Source organism: Lepisosteus oculatus, chromosome 12, assembly GCF_040954835.1.
Source record: "Lepisosteus oculatus isolate fLepOcu1 chromosome 12, fLepOcu1.hap2, whole genome shotgun sequence".
In the NCBI taxonomy this organism is placed as follows: domain Eukaryota; kingdom Metazoa; phylum Chordata; class Actinopteri; order Semionotiformes; family Lepisosteidae; genus Lepisosteus; species Lepisosteus oculatus.
This window is the reverse complement of record NC_090707.1, coordinates 23,412,207-23,424,977: the sequence shown is the minus strand read 5'-3', so window position 1 is coordinate 23,424,977 and position 12,771 is coordinate 23,412,207. Positions and strand designations below refer to the sequence as shown.

At 35.5% G+C, this 12,771-nt stretch overlaps 1 protein-coding gene across 1 annotated transcript in view; it reads right to left on the bottom strand.

Annotated features, from left to right (window-relative positions):
• Window positions 1-12,771, bottom strand: part of ctdsp1 (CTD (carboxy-terminal domain, RNA polymerase II, polypeptide A) small phosphatase 1) — a 38,704-nt gene that overhangs the window by 10,005 nt on the left and 15,928 nt on the right. The window contains exons 2-3 of the mRNA XM_006636703.3: window positions 5,930-6,081; window positions 3,249-3,350 (exon numbers count right to left, since the gene is read on the bottom strand). Of these exons, the coding sequence (XP_006636766.1) occupies window positions 3,249-3,350; window positions 5,930-6,081 (254 nt within the window). The remainder of the gene's footprint in view (window positions 1-3,248; window positions 3,351-5,929; window positions 6,082-12,771) is intronic.

Sequence of the window (12,771 nt, the reverse complement as noted above, 5' to 3'; positions counted from 1 at the left end):
TCTTGCAAAAGGAGTTCATGTGGACTCTACCATAATACCTTTATTCATTTCATTAATATTTGTATAACATTGTACTGAATCAATACTTTTGTTCTATCAGTTTAAGATCTGTTATCCATGAAAAAAACAAAAAAACTCCTTAATAAACAAGATAACTAGAGAATGTACAGTGGTACAACAGTTCTATGAGCTAGTGGTCATAAAATCTAGTTTGCAGTTCTTAATTCATCGGTCAAGGCCTAAACAGAGAGCCTGGGAATAAAGGATAGAATCTGAGGTTTTTGCTTAGCTACAGAAGAGCTTACAAAGGGGTAAACACAAATGATCAAAGGGTTTTATTGGTGAACTACTTTGGTTAATCGTAATAAAGGATAGTGTAGGAAGGGAGATGTAGCCCTCAGTACTATTATTTTATTTAGGATGCAAGGTCTTGTTGACCTGTCAAGGTGTTGTAAAGCGTTTCAGAAAACAGGGCTAACATCTTGGGTTTCTGAGTCGGCAGAACATAGGCATCTAAGATGCAATGTTGAGTAGTTAGTATATACCTGTATTAATGGTATAAGATCACTTTATTGGCCATATACAATTTCTTGTATTAGAAATGTCTTTTTGCATACCCCAACTTGCTCTCCATGAGACACACAGACACAAAAACAGGGAGAGAAGCTTGGGGTCAGAGCACAAGGTCAGCCATTTATACGGCGCCCCTGGAGCAGTTGGGGATAAGGGCCTTGCTCGGGGGCCCAACAGTGCAGGATTCCTCTGCCGGCCACGGGATATGAACCGGCAACCTTCCAGCCACAGGCGCAGATCCTTAGTGTTTTTGCTCAGTGTTGTCTAGTTTTGTTATTGTGTTTTGCAAGTAAATACTTGTCTTGACAAGTTTGACTGTTTTTATTACAGTGCCAAATAATAAAGAACTCACACTTCAAATTATATCTGCCGCTCAGGTATTATTTTGATTTGTTTTCCATTCTCCATTTCGTAACCTCCCTCTGTTCTATAACAGTATAATTATAGAGACCTCCTGAGAAATCTAAAGCTCTTATTTGCTGAAAATGTCACAGAATGCAGTTTCATGATATAATCATATGCAAAGTCTTAAGAAAGTATTCACCCCCTTTTAAAGATCTAATTTTAATTAATTGCAAGTGATACAGATTTTTACAGTGAATATTTTGAATCAGAACTTGATGGCTCAGACTGAATTATTTTATTGTTGAAAGCGTTTAAATTTTAAGGAAAACAGCAAAGCAATCAAAAATGTTCTGATTGTAATTATTCACCCACTTCGACAACTCTCCCAATTAGATGATTGACCTATGTGAGCAACAATAGCGGTTCGCAAGATTTCAGAATTTGAGAAGTCTCCATGTCTCAATACAGGCTCAAAAGTTGCAATAAGGTCAATTAGTGAATGTCAAGCTAAGATTCAACCAGAAGACTGAAAAACATTAGGATAAAGGCACAGCAAGGCACACCTCAGGAGAACAATATAAAAGGCTTAGCATTTAAAGGGGAACTGCAGTCAATTTCTCTGACTAGTTATTTAATCTCGAATACAAAATAAATTCATTGGAGAAATACAAAAACTTTACAAATTCCGAATTAAGCTCAAAATTGGTCCTGAAATGGACAAGAGCGCAAGTTTGCGCAAACTTCGATTTGATGCGGCCCTTACTGCTCACGAATTACTGTAATGACTAACGGAGTGTGAAGTACGAGAGAATAAGTACAGGTTGTGCAGCAGACATTTCATCGCAGAAATGTTGCTACGGGATCTGCAGAGTTAACAAGTAAGCAGTATTTGTTGACAAAACCGTCTGGAGGTTGAAAGCAATATCTGGATCAAAAGAGATGTAATCACAAGCCTGCTTGTTTACAAAGTAATGGGGCCTCTTCACCTCATCCAACGTTTTGTTGCCTCTTTCTGAATTGCAGACAAGGGCAGCAATATGACCCTGGGCATGTATGGAAATTGCAACAATTTTGTGATGTAAACTGGAGGTTTTACACTTTACTGTGTACATTTTAGTTTCATTGTGGTTTGAAATGTATTTCATTCATTAATTCTGATTATTCCTAACCTTGAAATATAAAAATAGCATTGCAGTTCCCCTTTAAGTTTTGATTACAATGTTCATGAAATGTATACTGTATACATCTTTTGTATATAGGCAAAATATGACATCACTGAAAAGGGTGAATACTTTTGCAAGGCACTGGACTTCAGGACAAAGCTGCAGCAATTAAAGGCTAGATCACCATAAAAAGCACAGTGCACATTGTGTGACAAGTTAACAATGTGTAAAATATATCTAAAAACCTATGCAACTAAGCAGAACAAATTAGTTCAATAATAGGTTATTTGCTGGCAGTTGTTAAAGCAACTATGGAACAACCATGGAATGAACTATTTAACCAGTTTAAAGTCCATCTGGGGACGGACCATTTAAAACACCCTTACTGATCCACTACTCACATACTGTATAATACCTAAGTAAGAATGCCTTGTTTAGAAAGTGGTAATGAACACTAATGAAACTGTAACCATTTGGAATAAACACATTAATCAAATATTGCTTAGCATGATACTTTACTTGAAATGGTAGTTATATAATCCCAGGCTGTAAAACGTATTAATTTAATTGTGCAGCTTCCATATCTACACATTCTTGAATTTTGCTGCTAAACACACAGCATTTAAGAGAATGTTTTCCTTATTTAATAATAATAATAATAATAATAATAATAATAATAATAATAATTGCTTACACTTATATAGAGCTTTTCTGGACACTCCACTCAAAGCCCTTTACAGGTAATGGGAACTCCCCTCCACCACCACACAATTATTTGTTAATTGTTTGCTATGGGTTTACTTTATGTAGCTTATACTCATATTATGTAGTAAGATTTGAACTATTTCAAAATTGCTTTCGAGAAGACAGGTGATCTGGGGAAGCAGGTTTAAAGACGTGTGACAACCTCTAAATGCATATGGCTTCAGAATAAGGGCACTCCCTGAGCAACTCAAGGTCTGGCATTAAAATCCTAACAAGCATCCCTGAGCTTTCCATAACCTGGGAACTTGTCCAAAACTAAAGAATAGGTTTATAGCATGAAGGCTTAAGATTACATTAGATGTGTTTGTTTCTTCTTAAAATAAAGACATTTTGAAAATTAAGAAAAATCAAAGAGTTAAAAGAAAAAAATATTAAGAGAAAGTAGTTTCACTCATTTCTTACCTTGAATGAACTGTGCACTAGTGTTTCATCCAGGTCAATTACCACACAGATCTTTCCAACATCTTTAGACTTTATTTGTGGAAGTAGAGGCTTTACTGGGACCTGCAAAGATAAGTTAAACAAGCAGAAAAGAAAAAAAGAAACAAATAATTTACTCCCCTCCTGACTTATGGATAAACTACTTGTTCAAATATTACACAAAAAACATATGTATAAGTCTTAGTCACACAAATAAAAGCAAGGACAAATATTTAATGTTTAAATTCAATAACATTAGAATGATTAAAATGATGGATATGTGAAGATTGCAGGGTGTTTCAATGAATGCTTAGAAATGTTTATTTTAAAAAGAATATACTATACTGACCTCAGACCATTAAGTTACAAATGTTTACATTTATCAATTAAAATTTTGATTTTCTACTCTGGGTCATGAATTTATAGATAATAAAAATGGAATACAAACAGTCTAACTGAACTGCACAATAATAAAGCAAATAAGTAAAGAGTCTTTGTAAGATCATTTTAAATGTAAAAGTGGTAAAATAGGTTTGATAATTCTATTCTTCTTTGGAAACAAATTAAAATCATTTCCTGTTATATAAGGTACTATTGTAGCTGCATTTAAAATTAGTAGTACCATTGGAAAAATGCTCAAATTCATTACAAAGTTTTAATTTAAGTTCTGTGCAGGTTGCTGTAAAAAGAGTATAACAATAGTGTTATTAGCAAACAATATATATTAATGTTTATGCAAGGTACTTCTTACGTCTAAGGTCACCATGCAGAAAAAGGGTTAAAATTCTCAATTTGAATTTAAAAGCTTTTTGCAGAAATCTTTTTAACCACAAGAGGGCAGGAAGGAGCTCCTGTTCACAGTGCTAGCATTCCAGAGTTATGACGAGAACATGTGACCACAAAATGCAGGCTGGGATTATATTTCTTTGCAGAAGAGGCCAATCTTTTCCCCAACACCTACTACTCAAACACAAGAACCGTAAAAGATGTAGTGTGCATCTTATAAAACGTGCATGCTCTTATTCGACAATCTCAACAAAAAAGAAATAGTTCACTGCTCAGGATAAAATGTTAATTTCACGTAGACGTCCCGCAGAGACCCCAATTCTAAAGATTTTGTTACAACCAGCTGAAAAAATTAAAAATAGCTTCAGGACTTAAATACAGTATAACTCTTCTACAGCTAAAGAACATTTATTTCTCTTGAAGTTAAATGGTGTAAAATGGAAAACAAAAATGATTAAATTAAAAATGTGCCAAAAACAAATGAAAAAAGAGCTATAGTCCATTTTCAGTTTTGCAAACTTCATCTACACCACCACATGCAATTAGCCCATAAAGCAAATACCTCATTTTACTATTTTCGTAAATTGTATAACCAAATACTTTTACAGCCGCATTTCCTTTGAAAAATAGGTAAATACCTGTTGCTGCTCTAGAGGAATCCCATTCCCATGGCATGCAGAAACAATATCAAGAAGAGAACACAATGCCATGGCTATAGCAAAATAACTAGAGTAGAGTTTGAAAGAGTTTAAGCTCTTCTCCTTAAGGAGACCAAGCTTATTTATTTTTGTGTATCAGATGTTGTAAATAACTCCTAAAATATCAAATCACTATTAAAAGCCGTAGTAAGCTGTGAATCTGAATTTGACACCATGAAGTGTCTGGTAGTTCAGACATCGTAATAGTACCTTTATGTTTTGAGTTTAATATATACAGTGTCTTGAGAAAGTATGCAACCCCATTCAATGATTTACACACATTTCTCTTTTTTTATAGTGAACATTATAAATCAAAATCTGATTGCTTAAACTGAGGACTTGCATGGATAAAAAAATAAATAGCAACCAAAACTGCAAAGGGATACCAAAAAATAAAAAGCATTGATTGTAACAAGTATTTACAAAGTTTCAAATTATGTAACCAACAACAACAAAATGGAGCATCATTGGAGGGGAGTGAATAATTTTGCAATGTATTTCATTGAAGGCGCTTCTAGGAAAACACCACCTTTGCCAAAGTTGCAAGCTATCATCTCTATGTTCAATGAGTTTTAAAATTCCAAACAATGGCATTGATAATTTTCATTTACAACATGACAGACAAATGTTAAGTGACAGACAACCAGAATCAACTTTCAAAGGGCTAAGAACCGCACACCTGGAACTGGAATAACCAAACATTTAATCTTTTGTCAGCTGACACATTGGATCAACATGCAACAAGTACCCAAATTAGCAGGATGAAACAAGTGTCCTTCTCTCGTTTGTAAGCTTTCTTGTAGTCTCAAACTTTTCCATTAATTATACAGAAATAAAAACTGTGTGCAGTTCTGACTATCGATAGAAAACGTGTTGGAAAAGGGGACTTTGTTGTTAGTTGCTACTAACAACATTTACAGTACTAACAACTAAGTTGTTACTTATCCTCTGCACATGACAGTGCATTTCATATAAAAAAGGAATCCAGATTATTTTACTTTATGGCACAAAACTAAACTAGAAAACGACATTTTTGATGTCCCAAAAAATCATAATAAATTGATCATTTAAGAACAAAATACAGAAGAGAAATTAAATACACTTCCCGTTTCATTTTTGATTAGGCAAATATAATTCATCATTTAAACAGACTGCCAGTGGCCTTTGTAAGAAACTTACTTTTGAGACTGTTCCATTTTCCTCCACTAAGAGGGGAGCATTGTTGTTGACAGGAACTTGATCAGTCTCGTCATGACAGAAGCAGCAGAACAGACTGTGGAAAATTCCTCGACTTCGAGGCTTCTTTGAGGAGGTGGCTTGAGCTTGAACACCTGTGGCATTAAAACAAATGACAGACAAATTAATGTTATTGCCTTTCCCATCTTCACAACTTAATACCTGGAGAATTAAGGGAACAATTTGACAAGGTCATCCAATGCTGTACCTAAAACAAATGCTCACTTCTCAAAACCCCAGGGTTGCTGTAAGTGAACACATGGTTCTAAGGTTTACTTGGTTTGATGTATTTATCGTTTTCATGATGACATTCCCTTTCAGCAGCACTTAACACCGTTTAATCTTTCTCCTCTTATTCTGCAGGTCAGCAGGTTTAGGATCAGTGGAAGCTAAAAGTAGCTTTTCTTATGTTTTTTTGGGCCCCAGCGCCCTGTGAGTGACTCCAGTTCTATTCCGGTCGTGATGAATAACAGCAGTCGCATGTCTGGACTCATCTTTTGTCATTTGATCTGCTTCACGTCTTGATAATATCTTTCACACCTTTTGCGGGAAATGGGAAACTTAAGAATGTCTCTATTAAGGCAATCAAGCAACAACACAGCAATGACTAAGAGGAAGATGCTTTGGAGTCGGTAAATATGCATATGTATGGTACAGGTGTGCAGGTGACGCCGATGGATTTTTGTATCAAGCTAACCACTAATTTAACTTTTCAAGCACACAGCAGAGTGCTGTGCAATGTCAGAAGTAGTGCTGGTTATATAAAAAGACAGTACTGTTATGAATGTTGTCAACCATGAAATCAATTTTTTTATTGTTAAAAATGCATAGGAATGATTCAAAACAGAAGTCCCTATGATCTAGTACTAATACACAAGAAGACTACTGAAATTAATGATAGACCTAATCTAATGATCAGTCTTGATAAAATATTTTGAAGTCCTAAATCAACGGTCTACTGGATGAAACATTTTCCTAATGTTTAAGGTTAGAAACATTTAAAGTGTTCATACTTTCTTTGCTAATGTTAACCAGATGTAAAATTGGCCCAGACAAAAGCAACCAATTCTAGTGGTGTGAAATACATTTAAGGAACTCTTATTACTATGAACTGCAAAAAAGATGGAGAAAATACTGTATAACATCGCCAGACACAGAATGTCCTGGAAAACAAGTTTTAAAAGTTTTCTGCCAAACTGCCCTAAACCAGAGAAACATGGGCCCAATTTCAGCCTCAGTTTTTCTCTCTCTCTCCTGGAATGCTGCCATGTCACAGATCCACAACCCTTTGCTGATGAGTGACTGGCCAAACCAAAATAAGAACAGGAAATGCAAGGGAGTGAAATAACAGCAGAGTCGGAGTGGAGCTTTCTTGTATAGGACTGCTATTGGAAGACCTCTAGCAAAAGAATGGAGAAGGTACAGGAGAAGGCCTGGGAATCTTAAGCTGGTCCACTTACAGTATAAATAAACACATTTTAATACTCAATACTTTTGAGAACTTGTTTATTTCAAAGATATAACCTGAAAGGAAACATTTTAGTGGTGAAAAGGAGGTACAGCTTTATATTATATAGTATTGTAACGCAACAGGGGCTCAGGCGGGTGCCCTTGCCACATTAGGTCGGCCCCCCACCGTCGGGGGCTCGAACCCGGGACTCCCGCGTCACTCAACAGGGACCCAGCCCAGTGAGCCAAAGAGAGATCTCTCCACAGCCCAGGGGCTGTGGTCCTGCTATTACTGGGAAGGGCGGTGACGTCACCTGCTCTGGTACGCCGGCTCTTACACAGTACCTGTCGGCCATAAGCATTAAAATATTTTGGACACCCATCAGTAACAAGCTGTTGCTGATTAACTCTCATCTTCAAGGGTCAATACAAGTCTATAAAATCAATAAAAGTGTTTAGTGTGATCTTTTGAGTTTTACTTAAAAGATTTACTTACATTATGATTCATTATATAAAAGCAATTGAAAAATCTTTGCTGCAGCTCAATAAAACATTTTCTAAAATAATTTTAAAATTGCCAGTTATCCTGATCTGGAACAGTCAATCACACATAATTCACATCTAGGCTTGCAACTATGATCCCTATGGCCACACGCAAAGTCTTCTGTCTCATCCGTCTTCAGTAACTCATCTTTTAACACATTAGAGCCAACACACCCCCTTACCAATTGACAGGCATGTTCCTCACAGCACTGCATGGGAGGCAACAGGGGTCAAAGGTTAATGTACAGTAATTAGCACTGTATGAAACTTCTCAGTGAGGGGTTCAAAACTGAACTGGTTGGGAATTGCATGAAATTATAATCAACTCTTGCCCTAAAAATAAATTTACAGAACTTTCAATATAATGCAGCATGTCAAATGTTGTATTTATAAGTCAATGGATAAAATCTAACTATTTTATTTTACTACTAAAGCAATTTTCTAACTGCTTTAATATAGGGTAGTAGGAGTGCCTCAGCCTATCCCAAAAAGCAACGGGTACAAGGCAGAGTACACCCATTGCAGGGCACACCCTCACACCAGGATCAGTTTTCCCAGAAGTCAATTAACCTACCAGTTTTTGGACTGTGAGAACACAAACTCTACACAGATAACATCCCAAAGTCTAGAACTGAAAAGTCCAGGTCCCCGGTGCTGTGGCGCAGTGATGTTAGCCACTGCTCCATGGTGCCACCCCAAAAGATAATACTGCATTTATTTTTTTATTCCATGAAGCAAAACCATTTGCGCTTCATGGTTTTGGACTCATAACTGTCTTTCGACCCAAAATGTAATATAATGTAAATGTATATGTGCATCCTTACATGCAGACAATTAAAAGAAAATCAAAAGCATCACGTTCTTAAATATTGGGGAATTTAGGACTGTAAATATTTTTTGCAACTGTGACCACTCCAAGTAACTGCCAAGAAAGAGCTAAACAGTTCCCAGCATTCAAAGTTCAGCAGCTGTTCTGCATATAGTCTATACAGTTAAATACAGTTATTGTTCTTTCTGCATTCGGAATAATAAGCAATTCAAAGGAGATTTAATAAAAGTGCATTAATCTATCAAATGAATTAAAAAAGTACCTTTTAACCAGCTCTGATAGGCATTCACGTTCACAGCTAATAGCATGAACAAGTAATACAATAAAACATAGAGCTAACTTAATTTCAACACAGCTTTGTCAGACTTTGTTCAAGCTTGCTCAAACAGAAGAACTCCAAGACTTCAAGCTGTGCAAAACATTTATTTAAAAAAACACTGCCCGATGCCCCTTATTTGGATGTTCTCGTAGGAAGAGTCTGTAAAATTAGTGTGCAAGGAGAAATCTTCTTTTTGTACACTGCTGAAGTTATGAAGAAATATTATTGGATATTTCCTGTCTCACGTCACTATGAATATTCTTTCAATTTCACATAATAATTACATATTATGTAACGTGTCATTTTTTTTACATCTGCTTATAAAGATATATTATTCCTAACTCCTAATGGTCATGGAAACCCAAAGCCTTACCCAAAAGCACAGGTTGCAAGGTGCATTAAACCCCAATTTCAGGTCATTATACACCTTTTCTGTTCTATTTTCTTTTTAGTAGCCATAGTAGTGTGTATTCTAATAACAGTAGTGATTGTATTCTTCTCATTGTAAATCAAATCAAGTTATTCACAAGCACTACACATGCATACATTTCCCCCAAGTTTGATTAATTATGATTATAGGTCTGTTAGGGTAAAATGTTGATGTAACTTAACCATTATGCCCAGTTTTTTGCCAGAAAACATAGTTGTATTAACATACATTCAGCTAATTAGCACATGTAGATTTTTAACACCGTAGATTTATTTTTTTCATGGCAAAAGATTTTAGGGAGTAATGGCTAAAATAAAAAAAGCCTAAAAACATTTTCAAGAGCAAGGAAGACAATTATCTGGTATGTTCATATGTTTAGCAGTTCAAACAATCACAAACATTGCCTATAAAACAGAGCATGCATCACATCTCCACCCACATTCAGAACTTCCTCTATTAATTTATATCGGAAGTTAGATTTTAACTTGACAGCGCATTTAAGGCTCCTGGCACTGCCTATTTACCTCTGAAACAGCATTAAGGGTTACAGTAGATTAACGCCTGAGATAAAGCAAAGGCACCAAACAGATCAGGCAGTAAGAAGGAGCTCAAACTAGTTTAAAGCTTTTTCAAAACCTTTCAAAGCACTCCTTCCTCATAGTTCAGTGACTTGGTTACCCTCTATGAAGTCACCCTAAGGCCTTAAAACCCATTACTGATTTGGTTTTGAAATAATACAAAAGCAAATGTTCTTTAGTATTCAAACTTTTTAAAATAAAATGTAATTTCTGGATGAAACTGATGGTTGTGAAAATGCATAATGTTTAGGATAATAACTTTTCATGTTGTTCTGTCCAACAAAATATTTTAACTGTATATTTTTTATATCCAGGGTGCCAAATAAGATATTAATCACAAAATACTATTTCAAGGCATCAAAGAAGATCATGAAACAGGGAATTAAGGATGGGCATGACAAAATCCAAAGGAGCTGAAAACACCAGTTTTTAATCAACTTGCCTGAATATCAGTTGAATATCAGTTTTCATACTGATATTCATTGACAGAACAGAAACAAAATCATGGGTTACTATATAGTATCTCAAATTATTTTTTATTTATATCAGACATCAGTTGCTTTTTTTTCCATTTTAGGCCCGCCTTTTACCTCTCAATACAACCTTTATTTGACATGTGAGACTTGAAACCCTCAGCGATGTGCACAATGAAGCCACAATTCTTCCCTTACTGTGGTTCTATAAAATAAAAGGCACAGATCTACTTACCACTTGCAGGTACTGATAGGCAACAAGGGGACTGTTATGTTGTACACTTTCATCTAGGCCCCACACCTAATCCCCACTGCATGATGGCAATTTTATGTTTCTGTTTGAATCATTTTTTATGTTTGTTTTTAGTTTACAAGTGAATCAAAACAGGAAAAGAACCACACCCCACTACCACACTATCAGCCGTGATACCACTTTAAAGGTTTCGCCTAATGAACCCTTAAGCAAGAATAAGACTTATTACAGACTCATTGTGCAATAAAGCAACCTAAAACTCCACCTGCCTCTCTGCCCAGCTCTGAACAGTAGAAGCTCTACATATATTCTGTCTAGAATAGACAGGATCCACTGATGACAGAGGATGGAAAGTAGAGGCCCTCAGTGCAGTATCAACATTTTTCAGCTGAGGTAAGAGCAGTCAACCAAATCTGTCCCTGGCACTCCAAGACTGGAGTTATAATTTAACAAAAGCACTTGGCGAGAGAAAGATATATTCTTGTTCAGAATAGTGGAGAAAGAAGAAAACTCTGTATAAGAAATGCAATCACGTAATGACCATTTATATTCATGTATATAGTGAACATTGTGCGTTTAAAGGTGTCTCAATGTTCCCCATACAAAACGTATAACAAGGGACTAGATTCATATGATAGTGTCTTAACTGACCCCAAGTATGCTCCATGAAGACAATTTAGGTGAATCATTCATATTCACTCCCTGGTTATGATTTATGGAAGATGAATTTCTATGGTCCCAAATGTCTTCCTAGGAAATGTTTTCATCTGTAACATTCAACTCCTTATTCCAAGTAATAACAGCTGCTAAGGGATTATATAAATCCTCTAAAAGGAAAAACACCAAGGCCAGCAGATTATGTATAGTGTCTGAAGATAACCTCTCTCCCCAGGGCTACATTACAGAACAGAGAGACAAGCAAAAAAGAATGAACTCCAAAGTTCATTTCCATTGCAGCTTCAAACAAAAGAAAATAAATGCAAAACATTTATGATCTATTAGAAAAATAGGAGAGAATAGAATGCCATGCTTTCTGGAAGTCCATCAAATGCCAAGGTACCAATTATTTGAGTAATTATGGTGGCACAAAACAACAAAACAACAATTGTCGTTTAAGAATGTCTACTGACAACAATAGAATAAATTAAACCTTTAAGTCTATGAAGAGAGCCTAGATGTTCTTCAAGTGGACATCAAGAGACAGGAATGTGATGACTGAACCAAACACACAGTGATTGCAAAGTACTAAGGCATAAAAATAAAGTTTTATGAATGACAGAGCTAGACTTCTCACAGATCTTTGACCTAGCAGATTGGACAATTCACTGGACAGCTGCTTCCCTTTCGACATTAATTTGAAAACCAAACACGCAATCTATCCCAATAAATTAAAGGAGGAAAAAGAAATATCATAAATCTGAACAAGTTAAAATGAGAAAGCACATTCATTTTTTTACTACAGGGATACAAGCTTGAAGAGAACGGAGAAAATATATTAATCTGCTCTCAAGTCTATGATTACCTGTTTAAAATGTTACTAAATTGTTTATAATTATAATGGGGACAATCAATACCAGCTGAAATGTATTGGCAAACTATAAAAATAAATACCAACTTCTTGATTATATTAGTGATTCATGATGGCATGCAAATACTGGACCCAGAATACTATCAAATTCACTGAGGGATCTGACCAAGTGGTTAATTCAGCAGGGTTCAAATATTGTAATGGTATGAAATTAAAAAAAACAACTGTTCTTTATACCTAAATTAGGCATACTTGAAAACATATTTCTTCCACGTTCACCCCGTCTAACCCCAATACATTCAAAAATTCCCTTGTAACAGTGAAACCTCAGACTCATAAAATATTTTGTATAGTTTTGGTCAACAAGTTACCAAAAAAAATAT